Source organism: Xenopus tropicalis, chromosome 1, assembly GCF_000004195.4.
Source record: "Xenopus tropicalis strain Nigerian chromosome 1, UCB_Xtro_10.0, whole genome shotgun sequence".
Taxonomy (NCBI): domain Eukaryota; kingdom Metazoa; phylum Chordata; class Amphibia; order Anura; family Pipidae; genus Xenopus; species Xenopus tropicalis.
Window position 1 is genome coordinate 45,416,136 of NC_030677.2, and position 15,313 is coordinate 45,431,448.

General features: G+C 40.8%; 1 protein-coding gene across 1 annotated transcript in view; it reads right to left on the reverse strand.

Moving 5' to 3' along the window:
* wwc2 (WW and C2 domain containing 2) overlaps window positions 1-12,498 on the reverse strand; it is a 96,425-nt gene extending 83,927 nt beyond the window's left edge. Inside the window, 1 exon segment of the mRNA NM_001004872.1 lies at window positions 12,189-12,498. Within this exon segment, the coding sequence (NP_001004872.1) occupies window positions 12,189-12,316 (128 nt within the window). The 5' untranslated portion in view covers window positions 12,317-12,498.
* Between the last annotated feature and the right edge of the window lie 2,815 nt (window positions 12,499-15,313).

Genomic DNA, 15,313 nt, shown 5'->3' on the forward strand with positions numbered 1-15,313 from the left:
ACAACTTAGTAAGACCAAATTTAGTCCTACAATTTGAAGGCAAAAGATACTTTTACATGATGCTAAATAGATGTAATCATACTATGGACTGCTGGGGTTTAAATCCTCTCTGACCTACTGATAGTGTTGCCACCTTTGCTGGAAAAAAATACCAAACTTACTATATTTTATTCTTATTTCCCTATTAATAACATTGGCATGGAGCATGATTAATAATGGCCAGGCTGATAAAATAATGGCCAGGTTACTAAATCTCTGCAGAACAAATGAGATGTTGATGCCTGGTCTAGAGCTGGTGTGTTGAGAAAGTGCTCTATTTGGTCATATTAATTTGTTAATACATACTCCATATTATGTTTACTTTTACTTAGTTTTTTCCTCTATATGAGGGGAGTGACAGCTAAACATCAATCATAGACACAAATGAGTCAGTAGGCAGCAGTGACCAAATCAGCAAAGAAGTGTCTAGTTTAAAGTGCTGAAAATATAAGATATAAGACACTTCAGCTCCTGCACATGTCACATCCCTGCCTACTGCTTAAAGTGTTATTGCCAGCTACCACTCCGCAGAAAAACCATGGGGTAGGGAGAGTATAGAAAATACAGGAATGTTTCACAAAAAATGCTGCTTTACTCAATATACTAAATATTTTAATATTAAGTGAATAATCAGTATTTACGGTCAATAATTCAGAGCACAAGGCCAAAGCTATACTGGAACAGGGATCAATCAAGACCTGACTTTAATTCAGTAAGAATTAAATCTGTGAAGAGAAGTTCAGACCCAAGACAATCTGACAGAGACAGAAAATGAAAAAAACACACCCAGGTTAGTCAAGTTTGTAGAGACTTACCCCAATAGGCTAGCAGCTCTAATTGTCTAATGTCAAGTATGCAAGGTAGTCAATACAATGAGACGCCTACATGGTTTTGGTATTTGCCATTTGCAGCAGCTAATTTTACCGATACGTTTATACAAAAGTTACAAATCAGCCTGCTTTCATACTTGATGTCATTTAGTCGGCTTAAAAGGAAGGATAACTAATATGTACCCCCATTTTTATACATTGCAATGGGCTATTATAAAGGTGACTTCTCTGAGTGACTGTTCAAAACATATCTATAAAAACATACTGCATAAGCGATACTAGAATATATTTTTTAGAAGTATGCGCCACTGGGTAATCCTAAATAGCACACTGCCATTTTAAGTACGTAAGGTGCCCATACACTATAAGATCCGCTCGCTTGGCGATGGGGACTTTAAGGGCCGACCCTGGGATCATACACAAACAAACCAAGTAAATATACATATAACTCCCACACTTACTTTACTTCCTGTTAAAGTTAGAGCTGATATAAATTCTCTGTTGGTAAACGTATTAATTCTGGGGATATAGTTCTCCTTTAATGGAACCCTGAGGAGCACTTTATATAAATTAAAAAATTCAAGTAAATGCCCCAGGTACGAAGAATAGATAATTCAAAACAACCACAGGTATGTGCACCCACTGGTCCAAACTACAAAGAGAGGAACTAAACATTTTCTAATCTTTGTAGTTCTCTCCATACTTTTTTCCCTCTATCCCTTCTCTCCTTAGTCCTCTATTTCCTGTTTCTTTGCTGATTTCTTACTGTAACTTTCTTTTAAACGATAATGCAAAACATTAAAAGGATACTGTCACTGGATAACTACCCCTTTTATAAGAGTGTCATTTTAACATAAGCTTTAAAAGTGCTCTATTATTTTTTGTGTTACATTAAAAGGTTCAGATTTCATGTATTCATACAGATTATAAGTACAATGTATATGTTTACACTGGCTCAATTAAGTCTCTTTATCTCTTTCACTCTCACTGTTAAGCCAGCCACAGGCACTGCAAGCAGCAGTCAAGTAAATGTTTATGAGCAATACAGATAAAGGGCAATTTGTCCTGGGAGTATATTTAAAATCCTTGCCATAAAGCAAGAAAGGACTCTGTTTGCCGGAAAGGAAATAGAAGTAAGCAGGAGAGTACCAAAAAATAGATTCCCCCATATAGAAAAAAAAAATGACAAATTTGTTTGCAAAATCACACTACTCTACACAATATTTAACATTGTTTTTAGGTAAATGTAATCACAGCATCCCTTCAAATCAACAAGCTTTCCACTCTGTCAATTATCTGTACCGAAAAAATACTTTAAGGGCAATGGCCCACAGGGAGATTAGTCGCCAGCAGTTAAATCTCAGCTACCACAGACGACTAATCTCCCTGAAATGCCTTCTCACCGGCAATTAAGTGAATCACTGGTGGGAAGGCATACATGTTGCTCGTTCCTCCTCAAAGCACTGAATATTAACTAGTACTACCAAGTCCATTTTATAGGGCATAAAAGCATGTAAAAGAATGGTATCAAACTTTTCCTCTCAAAGCAATTCTTCTAAAGATTCCAAAAATTCACCTGCAGACAATCCCATATGTCTCTCAACCCCCTCTGTAATATAAATATATTACAATGTATGTACTATACAGATGTAGCTGCAAAGTAAGCATTCTGCTCATCACTGGCCCACGTCATACTGCTCATGGAAGGGGTCACCAATTCCTTTATACTCTTTTAAAGAAGAATCGCTGCTCAGCAAACCTGTACCTTTGACTCAAGCACAAGTTCTCCTCTATTATGAATAAACCTAGTGCATCTGGTTAACAGTGCCTACTGGGACATGTGCTTATACATAGATTACACATGATTACATGATCATTAGGCATGATATTGAATATAGGCTTGATGTCACAGTATGAATTAATAAATGCTTATAATGCATAATAACCCAGCCATAGGTCTGTGAATTAGTATACACAAATATAGAGCCTGGAGTCTTTATAAACAAATTTGCTTCATTGCCCATTCTAAGAGTTGGTTTACTGCTTAAATAGCACTGCTACATACAGCTCTGAATAATAAACAACTATATTAAGCTTAGCAATATTATAATTTCCATATTTACTCATATTGTTGCTCCAAGAATATAAATTGATAGTAAGGGGAAGATTTATCAAAGTGGAAGATTAGAGCCCACCGCAGAAAAAGTCACCCGCTTTTTATACATTCCGATTGAATTTTTAAAAGCGTATTTATTAGATGGTTTACTTTCACCCATTGATAAATATACTTATAAAAATCCCATTGGAATCAATAGAAAGTGGGTGAATTTCTGTGGTGAGCTCTAATCACACATTTTGATAAATCTGCCCCATAGAGAAAGTGGTGACTTTCCTATAATATAATAGAGCCAGCCATCAATGAATAGCGCCATGTGTGCTTTCAAAGTTCAGTTACATATTGGGAAAGAGCAAGAAATAAAGTATAAGTACAAGCACATGAGAGTTGGCCTGTTGAGTTTCTGCTAGAAAAGCCAGTAAGATGATAATAAAGCTTAAATTAAAAAATATATATATGATATAAATCAATCAAAAAATAATTTTCTAGTTTTCTAAAGAGCAGCTGTCAAATTAAAAGTATACTATAATTCAGGGTCCCCAACTTTTCTTACTGGTAAGACACAGTCAAATGTAAAAAGACTTTGCTTTTACAAGCATTATAAAAGTTCATGGAGGAACCAAATAAGGGCTAAGATTGGCTATTAAGTAGCCTCTATGCACACTATTCAAATTAAAAATAACTACCTGGTTTTGGGGCACTGAGAGGAACATCCAAAGGGTTGGCGAGCAACATATTGCCCCCGAGTCACTGGTTTGGGATCACTGCTGTAATTACTCAGTACTCTGGTACTCACAGGGAGCACTATGTAATTTACACCCGGGAGGGAACATGCGGACAGCCATGCTTGGTCAGACAAAAGCTCGGAATCAGTGAGTCTCCTGAATTGTTCATTATATACATGTGACTTTACATCCATGTGTATAACGACTGGGACACAATTCATTATTCCTATGCTTAAAGTCCTGAGGTGGCAGTTCACACCAGGAACTCCTGGTGCACATAACACAGCGCTTGCTAGGAGCATTCTCTGACCCAAATAGTATTGTTTCCTCCAACCGGAGAGCGGGCGCTATTAGCAATGACACAATTGCTGGCATCTTGTAGCCTATTTGCCGCGGCCACAAGAAAATAGCAAAAACCCTGCTATAGATAATATTGAGAATTGTTTCTGCAAAAACACTTGAATTGCGCAATGGCTCAAAGATGCCTTTGTAGGTATTTTCTGGCTTTTTGTAGCAACACAAAGTGGGCAATAAATAGCACTGTGTCATTGCCCTTAATAAGAAGGTAAACGTGCCTTTAACATTTTTTTTAAAATGTTTTACCTAGAAAGAAAAGGATTAACATGTTTCCATGCCAAACCTTTTTATTGGGCTTGTGTTGTTAACAAGTGTTTAGTCACACTGATAAAGAGACATTTTTCAGGACTCGGGGAGTTTCTATACCTTGAAAAGCTTATAAAAAAACAACAACAGAGGAATGTGTTTTTAACTGTTATCTGAGATAACTGAGATAACAAAGTGGAAGGCCAAGAAAATGAACATGGGTGAAAGTGTCACTTTTCTATTAATCAGTAAAAAACAAGTGTACTGGAGGTTTTCCAACCACTGCACAATATAAAGGTTTAGGGCCACTTGTAACATACAGATAATGAGCATTCTGCTGACGGTGCGCTAGTGCATTGCTTTTAATGGAAGATGACAACCTTTGTGCTGGAATGCTGTGCACTTGGGTCATGTTTCTAAGAACACAGCAACTCTCTGCCCACACTAAGTTCACTTTTGCTCCAAAGATCATAAGGAATTATGTTTGTATATGTGTCCATATTAAAATAACCCAAAAGCACAAATTTAGAAATTATTTATGCTGCAGATCTTTCTAAAACTCTACATTCATGAGGCCCTAATGGCAAGAATGTTATCATTACACTTAATTTACATTTGCAGGGAAGATGACCATGGCATTCCCAGGCCATACCAGGTATGGATCTATCAAAATGTTCTGCAGAGATTAACACATAATTTAGGTACATAAATCTCTCTCCCTGTGCAGTCTGCAATCCAAATATATCATATAAACACACTAGAGAAAATTAGGAGACAATTAAAAGTGCACCTATGGCATACAAATTACTTTCCCAGTAGCATCAGCTCGAAGGCAAACCTCTCAGCCTTGGACAGTGGTGGCCGGCACTGGGTTCCTAATCTGGGATACTTGCTCAGCATGACCACCCACACTGGGAGTAGAAAGCCGCTGTAGGCCAACACAGAACTAGGGGATGCATTTCTCAGCTATTGGTTCCTTCATAAATAGTGTGGGTGCTATCAGTCTGCAGTCGCGGTGAAGGAAAACATTTTAAGAAATAGATGCCATTTGGAATTGTTATTTGTGGCCTCTTCCACAGGTGGAAGAAGAATGGGAAAATACCTTTTTATCCAATAGAATTCGGCAAATCCCTTAGTTCAGGTCATGAAGTAAATAAGCAAAACAATTTATCTGGCCACTTAGTAGACTGGGATAAAACACCAAAATACCCTATGCCCCCCACCCGGCTACAACTTACAGGGCAGAAAGAGTTATTTTAACTCAAAATGTTTTTTCACCCAATGTCATTCAAGTGCAAAAACACAAGTTTTCTTTAAATGAAATAAAGTCAGCATAATAATTGCACAAACTAATCACTCCAAAAAAAAAAAAAAAAGTGAAATGAACATAAAATAAAATCAAAACATGGTCACTTTTTACACAGCAATCAGTGCCAAATTCCTGAAATAACTAAATATTTAAACAGGTGCAAAATGTTGTTTTGGTCTTTTTTTTTTTTGAGTCCAACTGTTGAGAAAGCAGGCAATGGCTTAGCAATCTTAAAGCAGACAGTAGGACAAGTATGAGGTTAGCAGTGCTCCAGAGCCAAGCACATACTAGCAGAAGTTGTCGCTAGAGGTTTTATTCCGAGGGCTAGGGGTTTCTCGACTCCGTTCAGAGTTTATTATAGATTTAATTTAACTTAAAACTAGAGGCTTTACCCATAAGGGTTTTCTGTACTCTTTTTAGCACTTACTACTTACAAAGAGTTCTAAACCATCTAAAGGAGTGTATGAATAATAAATGATTGTCAACATTCCATATGGTGTGGTCACATTTCCAGGGTCAGACTGGCCAGAGTACCAAAAGACATTCTGTAGGCCTAGTCCCTTAGGCTAAAGACCCACAATAGATTTCTGCTATCGTGGGTGACTAAACGCTCCAAAATGCCTTTCCACAGGCAACAATTAGTGATGATCTTTCCGCTGGCGACCCCTATTGTTGCTGGTGGAAAGCATTTCGGAGCGGTTGGTTGCCCGGGACAGCAGAGATCTATTGTGGGCCACTAAACAGCTCCGTGGGTCCTTAGCTTTAGAGCCATTCCCAAAAGCCTTTTCTTTTTTCCACCACAGATATTATTTAGTACTTTCTACCAAACAATATAAGACAAATAAGATGACGCCCCTGGCTACAGCCAGTTATGCCTGCACACCCCTGATCTACCCAAACTCCCACATTTCCACCAATCCCAGTACCTTTTCAGACCTGCAATGTGGGACTGTCCACAAAAATCTAACTTTCACCCATTGATAAATACACACTTACTTTCTACAGGGACAGAGGCTTTATGCTGAAGAAATATTACTGTTAGTGAATGACAGCCCCCCGTTACTGAGCACACAAGGCAAATGGGTGCATTATTGGACTGAAATCCACCCTGTTTGTGCAGTGACCGATATCATTTTCAACATATGTTCAATGGACAACACTTGTGCTAAACATGCTTTTTGCCAATTGTATTAATTACGTAAAATCTGTTTTTTTGTTTCAATGGCTTAATCAAGAATGCAGTGCTTTCTGCCTGTTGTCCTTCTCATACTGCAACTGAAGCATGCAACCTTCTCCTATGAACTACAGCTCCCAGAATCCATTTGCAGTCACAATCCAACAGCTTATACGCAAGTATATTTTACTTTATACACACACACACATATAATATATTTTTGAGTAAAGACTGTTATTTTGAACATGTTTAATAAAAGAAAAGTTTCTAATATGGTTTCTAATAAGTTTCTAATATGGCCCATGCTCCTTAAATTATCCTTCCTTTGACAATGTGATAAATAAATGATAAACATGTAACCAATTACTGAGAGAGCTTCTCACTCTGTAATATAATAAGGGGGCAGACAACAGAGCTGGGGGGTGGGGCACATGAGCATGTACATTCGGCAGTCATCCATAAACTGTGCTGGAGGACCTTACTGGCAGGGCATAAGTGGCATTCGCAGAGAGGTGATTGCGGTAACAACCTGCACCCCTTTGTCTGCTACTGATAAACTACATCCCCCAGCATGCTCCAGCAGAATAGAAGATACCCAACTGCTGAAGAGATCATATTCCTGTATTAAGCTAGCCATACACAGACCAATAAAAGCTGCTGACTTGGTCCCTCCAGATCTTGCCAGAAAAACAGATCTTTGAACATATGGCTAGCTCTATGATAAGGGAGGAGCTGTGGCTATCCCAATTGCTATTTGGTACATCTCATCCAGGAATCTACTTTAGAAAATCTTGCTGTTAGTTTCAAATTAAATAAAAAAAAAATATTAACTTTTTTTGGATTGTTAACCCAAAAGAATTGAGTATTTAAGTAATTTACTAAAGTGAACTAAAGTAACCAGAATAAAATGGATATATGCCTGTTGGGGATATCATACAGCAAAAAAATCCAGTAGCACACTGAAGTTGCAAGCTGCGAAAAAAGTGTTTTGTTTGCCCAAGTACATACAAAAAACAAGAGCAACATTTCGGGTCGCTCCGGACCCTTTCTCAAGCGGAGGGGCCCGAAACGTTGCTCTTGTTTTTTGTATGTACTTGGGCAAATAAAACACTTTTTTCACAGCTTGCAACTTCAGTGTGCTACTGGATTTCTTTGCTGTTGGATATTGACCCCCATGCAAGGAGAGGTTCTTTCAGTAATTGCACCTGATACCCATTTGGGTAAGTTAACAGAGAATTGAGCTCCCCAGTACTGCTATTGTTGGGGATATCATGATATATGAATTGGGAGAGACAGCATGTGATATATTTCAGCCGCTTATTCTACTCAACCACACAAAATCCTCAACGAACATGTAAAAATTATAATAAAGAACAGTTTAACTGCAGTAGAGGTAATGAAGTAACCTAGATATGTTGTGGCTACTCCACAAAGGTACATGTGCCACTGTTTGAGAATCTTGGGGTACTGCATTGATACTGAAACAAGAAGAAATATTGCAGCACAAATACACAAAGCATGGAACGGCAGAAGGGTCCACATCCGTAAATATTTCAGCATGCTACACTTGATATACAATGGCTCTGCCCTAGTGAGGGGCGAGCTTTCTACATGCTGCTCTATGATAAGTGCTGCTGGACTCAAACTCTAGTGTCCAATCTCAAAAGGATGTAGAATGAACTCAGGTGAGGCGACATGCCAACACTAAAAGAAAGACCTAACACATTCTATCCCATCTTTATACACTATACTGCAGATTTCCTGATCGGGAAGTGAGGAGTGCACAGGAAACTGCAGCATCAGATAACAGATTCTTCGAAGTATTGAACTCTTTAACCCATATATTTCTGTTATGTGAGACTTACAGCGGGACACTGAAAAACAGAGAGGTACTAAAACATCATGAATTACACAATAATAGTCATTATATCATAATACACAAGAGCCAAGAATATACTGTACATTACATCCTTATTAAAGAAATGCTTAGTGATGTCAATAGTAATAATTTGTGCATTATTGTATATTATACAAAAAAAAAAAAACACTTGGCGCAATTCACTGAACTTGTGTATGTTAACAAGTAATTTATCGTGTTTACATCATTAGGATTTGTAACAGATAGAGTTCCACAACCCTTTACTACAGTCTTATACCATTATAGCCATGGAAAGTTTTTTATACAGTATTTTAGGTGAGTGCATTATTAGCTATGTAAACTGTTGCAACCTGATCTATCATACGGCAGCAAAATTGATTTTCCCAGAGTTAGTACATCAACGACATTGACACTTTGTATGAATAGTGCAAAACACTGTAGAAAATCAGGATGAGATGTTGAATGAATAATTATTTGCTGTCCTACGTAATTTAAAAAGTCATCAATGTTTTCACTTCTGTTTGACATTAATGTGAGTTAAAGGGAGACCTTACCAAATATTAGACAACAAACTTGAAACTAAACAAAATGATCAAATCAGTTTGCACTTCTTAAGCTGGTCAAACTTCAAATCTACTCGCTTAGGATCTCGGGACAATTAGGCCATTGGGGACCAGGTGCAGGAAGAGATGCATCATATGAGGGCCGCATCCACAAGGTCCTTACTTATTGGGATATTTAAACGTGGGATTTTCATTTGGCCATGCTGTTTGAAAGCCCCCCAACAGTCAAGTAGGCAGCTTATATCAGCCCATGTATGACCTGCTTTTGGCAATAAAAATCCTTTTTACTGAAGAAGAACTGAAACTGACCTGAAGGTGATATAATACTACCTGCCACCAAACCTTTTTATTATACCAAAAAAATAGGTGGCATCCCCTTTAACAATATTATAACGCAAGACATCCACAAGGGCATTTAATGATGTAAAACATCATTGTTGTGGTACGTCATCCTGTATTTTCTGTCATATTTCCTACCTGATAAACAACCCAATTACAGACAACTACACCATTCAAAACATCCCTGGTCATGTATTAACTGGGGTTTTACATATTATACATATAGGAAAGCAGAGCAGTGATGGTCACCCTGCTGTAGTTATCGGCAGGGTTATCCAAAACTGTAAATAAGCATTCACACCTAACACCTAAAACTGCACCCTTATTGACCTTGTGGTTGGACCTCCTTTCCATTGCATTGGTCCCTCTACATTGGTTAGTGCCACATTTTGAGGACTACTCAACATATATTTTAAAATGAAATGACTGTTTTTGAAAATTGAGAAAAGAAAAATATGTTTTATATCTTTCAATTACCAATCAACAAAAAGAGGTGCTAAAGTCCACCAGTCCACTTAGGGCAGGGATCCCCAACTTTTTATACTCATGAACACATTCAATTGTAAAAAGGGCTGGGGAGAAACACAAGCATTAAAAAAAGTTTATGGTATGCCAAATATGGGCTGTGATTGGTTAATTGGTAGCCCCTATGTGGACTGGCAGCCTACAGGAGGCTCTGTTTGGCAGTACACATAGTTTTTATGTAACTAAACCTTGGCCCCAAGCCAGGAATTCAGAAATAAGCACCTGCTTTGAGGCCACTGGGAGCAACATCCAAGGGATTGGGGAGCAACATGCTGCTCATGAGCCACTGGTCAGGAGTCAATGAGTTAGGATTATTGGTACACCTGGAGATTAGTGGCCCAGGACAAATCTTCACTACCATGGGTGACTAACTTCCTGAAAAGCTTTCCCACCAGCAATAAGTGAACCGCTGAAAACATACACAAGTCGCCAAAGTTGCCTTGCGAGGAAACCAGGTGACTTCATAAAAACTAAGCCTCGAGTGGGTAGGCATTTCGGGGAGACTAGTCACCTGCAGTAGTGAAGATTTATTGTGGGTGTCTAATCTCCTAATGCACCATTACAATTACACATCAACCATTTACACCATTGCTTTAATGTTTAAACTTTTAATGGACTTGTCAGTAAGCCAGGGGGGCAAACTTTAAGTACAAAGAACATATAACACTGTTTTGAATTTGTTAGCTATGTTCAGTGTATCTATCAGGACTGTGCACCCTGCAGCCCTCCAGTTGTTGTGAAACTATAACTACCAAACTGCTAAAGGCTGGCACTGGGAGTTGGTGAGAGTTATAGTACAGTAATAGCTGGAGGACTGCAAGTTGGATTAACTCCAACCCCAAGTTTAGTGGCCCTAACTTCATCGGTAACTGTGCAAAGCACGTGGAGTCCAAGACACAACATTACCAGAAAACAGGGCTTTCAAAACTAAAGTATGCAAGCCCCCTGCAAGCAATGCAATCTTGTGGTACTTGTACTCACTCTGATACACAAGCAAAGCTGCAAATTCCTGCACCACTGGTATTTGTACCCATGCAGTGACAAAACACATTCCAGGCATTGAGAGAACCAAACTGCAGAGGGCCAATGAGCAGCCACTAAAGGAGGGAGCCATTATTTAGCTGCCAGTGCCTCGCATACCACAACCAAAGGCTTCTTTTACAAATGCCCTGGTTTCCAAGATGAGGAACTTTATAACTGTAAGCCATTGTACGTCCCTGTCCCCCAGGATAATGAAACACCGCTCTTAACCACTTCATGCCCACATGCACTTTGCACAGAATCAGAACAGGATTTAGGAGGTAAAGTAAAAAGAAAAAGTTAACTTTCATGCGTACGGGTCGGACATTCCCCAACCTTAAATCAGATTAAAGATCACTGGAATGTACTGTGAGTTCTTGCAGACAGGGCCGATACAAGTTAACTATTTCAGGATTAATACACTGGGCTGTTACTGATTACTAGCCTGTGGCCCAGGGATTTGTAGCTCAATATCCAATATAAAATTGCTGTTCCAGTACATTCACTATTAGGAAGCAACCGGTGTTTGTACACTATGTAATGGAACTACTACTTTATAAATAATAATGGTGATAATGGAGGAGAGTGTGGGAAAAAGTTAGTTGCCTCTTTAGTCTTGCAAAAAAGTCCCATGCCCCACCCCCCTCAGGGTTAAGCCTCTCTCTTGCTTCACCACATTTTTACTCTTTTTTTTTTTATCCTCCTTGCAGAGCCCAACATTCCTGAGCTGGCTCCTCCCCCCACCCTCATTACCCAAAGTGACTGCCACTTATTGGCCTCCCCCTTCCCTAACAGCTCTCCTCCCCCTGCCCTGCCTGTCTTTCTCCCAAACAGCCTCCCCCTTCCAGCACAGATACAACACAAGCTTACAACTCGCTCAGCTGCCAGATATATAATATTCACTGTATCACAACTTTGTATCAGTAAGTGTGGGGGCTGCACCATTACACCCTCAGTAGGAAGCTGCACAATATAAACCCTAACTCCGCAGGGAGGAGGGAAAGTAGGACTGTTCCTTCCGAGGGGGTGTTCCAAATTGATTTGAGGGGGGAACTTATGTACATACCTGTCCCTTGGGTCAATCCAACTGGTCTGTCTGCTGTTGTGATCGATATAAAAGACTTTCCCGTCGTAATCCCTCGCTTCTTCCCAGCCATCCGGTAAAGGCAGCTGCCCATTCCCTTTCCTAGGCATGATCAGCCTCTACCAGCTCCTCCATAAGTACAGAACGGGGCTGGGAAGGGAGCTAGCGATGTCTGTGTGGAGGGGATGAAAGCAGGCAAGCCCCCGGCTTTATCTAAGGGCTCGCACCGTAGGCAGGGATTCCCCGAGCATGTCGGGCTGGCTCTCCCGCTGCATGAAGCGTGTGGCTCTGGGCTGCTGGGCTCCGGGGCAGGAGATCGCAAGGAGCCGTCTGGCTTAGGATCCGGAGAAGCCAATAACCTCGGCCTGTTCCCAGCCTGAGACTCATTAGCATGAGATTAGCATCCGTCTCATCTGCATGCACATTCCTCTCTCCCGCATTCCTCACGCTTAACCCTCCGCCTTCCGCAGCCCAGGCTCTGCCCCCAGCCTGCCGGCCAACTGCCTCACACACAGGGGAGCATGTGCTCTGGGCCCCCGGCAGCACAAGGGCCCCCCGGCAGCACAAGGGCCCCCGGCTCATTGCAGCCATTATACGCGGCGCTTTTATAAGTTTAGCTGCTGTGTGAGAGGAAGCCATTCCTGAGACAGAAGGCTGTGTGCCTTGGTGGCACGCTTTGTGCAGCCTGCGGGAACTCTTTAGATAGTCAGCTCTGTGGAGCAGGACCCTGTTTACCTCACAGTTTACAGCACTGTAGACAAAGTTGGCTTTTTTTTTACAAGTACATTTTATTTATAACGTTAGATATGTTTGGCTTCATCCGCTGCAAAGAAACACAATTGCAACAATAGCCTTAAATAATTGCCCCAGTGTTACTGGTGCTGCTGAAGTGATGGAGTTGCTCCTTCCAAGTACTTATTCCTCGATCTCCTTCAGGCTGGCTCTGAGCTGTTTCATAGGGAAGCTAATGTGCCAGTGACTGCGCCCAGTAAAAGGCAGCTAATTGAGCTGTAGTCCTTAACATGGTTATTGTTGCCTTCTGATACACAGCACACCTAAAGTTCAGGCCACAAAGTGCAGCTGCCTTGAGTAGCTTTACAGGTATCCTGTTTTCCTGTAGTAACCCCAGTTTAGCTGCACTCACCTACTAGCTTAGCAAACACAGAGCATTGGTTACACTGGAGCCTCTCTCCCAGCTCACATTCGGGTGTGGAGGAAGGAAGCGGTGTTGCTGAACGACATCACTTATTGACAAATCATAACTCACTGACACCACTTAGTAGTCACTTGGCAGGATCCCACATAACCTCTGTGAAACCCTTTAGTAGACCTGGATTATCTCCAGTGAGTACCTCAACATTGGTGTCTGCAGAAAATGTTCTACTGGGCAAAGTCATCAAAGATGCCACCTTTTGTAATGCTGTTGTCTGGGGGGATCTGAGATTTGTGGCTGTGGTTAGAGATGTAGCGAACTGTTTGCGCGAACGGGTGTTTGCGAACTTTTCGCGTATGTTCGCAATTTGGGTTCGCGTGGTGTTTTTCCGCTGCGTTTTTTCTTGGCCTAAAAACACCGCACAAGCCACACATGGCGTTTTTCAGCAAATCCCGTTTCCATGGTGCTAATAGCGCAAAATAGCAAAAAACGCCGCATATTTCCGCTAGGTCTGCCAGCTGCCTTTGCGGTTTTACGCAACGCTGTGTCAACAAAGTATTTTTCAGAGAAATTTTTGCCCTTGATCCCCCTCCTGCATGCCACTGTCCAGGTCGTGGCACCCTTTAAACAACTTTAAAATCAGTTTTCTGGCCAGAAATGGCTTTTCTAGGTTTTAAAGTTCGCCTTCCCATTGAAGTCTATGGGGTTTGCAAAGTTCGCGAATATTCACACTTTTCGGTGTAAGTTCGCAAACGCGTTCACGAACTTTTTTTTTTTAATTTGCCACAGAGGGGAAAAAATTCCTTCCTGACTCCAAGATGGCAATCGGACCAGTCCCTGGATCAACTAGTACTAAGAGCTATCTCCCATAACCCTGTATTCCCTCACTTGCTAAGAATCCATCCAGCCCCTTCTTAAAGTTATATAATGTATCAGCCAGCACGACTGATTCGGGGAGGGAATTCCAGAACCTCACAGCTCTCACTGTAAAAAATCCTTTCCGAATATTTAAATGGAACCTCCCTTCTTCTAAACAGAGTGGGTGCCCTCGTGTCCGTTGGAAGGACCTACTGGTAAATAAAACATTAGAAAGGTTATTATATGATCCCCTTATATATTTATACATAGTTATCATGTCACCTCTTAAGCGCCTCTTCTCCAGTGTAAACAGACCCAACTTGGCCAGTCTTTCTTCATAACTGAAACTTTCCATACCCTTTACCAGCTTAGTTGCCCTTCTCTGGACCCTCTCTAACTCAGTAATGTCCCGTTTGAGCACTGGAGACCAAAACTGAACAGCATATTCTAGATGGGGCCTTACCAGCGCTCTGTAAAGGGGAAGAATAACCCCCTTCTCCCGTGAATCTATACCCCTTTTAATACAGCTCAAAACCTTGTTTGCCCTTGCAGCTGCTGCCTGGCATTGCTTGCTACAGCCAAGTTTATTATCTACAAGGACTCCAAGGTCCTTCTCCATTATGGATTTGCCTAGTGCAGTCCCATTAAGGGTATACGGGGCTTGCATATTTTTACATCCCAGGTGCATGACCTTACATTTATCCACATTAAATCATCTGCCACTTAGCTGCCCAGATTGCCAGTTGGTCAAGATCCTGCTGCAGGGATGTCACATCCTGGATAGAATTGACTGGTCTGCAGAGTTTTGTGTCATCTGCAAACACTGATACATTACTCATAATACCCTCCCCTAAGTCATTTATGAACAAATTAAACAAAAGTGGACCCAGTACAGAACCCTGAGGGACCCCACTGAGGACCTTATTCCAAGTAGAGAATGTACCATTAACAACCACCCTCTGTACCCGATCCTGTAGCCAGTTTTCTATCCATGTGCAAACGGCTTTACTAAGACCAATAGACCTTAGCTTAGAAAGCAGTCGTTTGTGGGGAACGGTATCAAATGCTTTGGCAAAATCCAAATAGATGATATCTA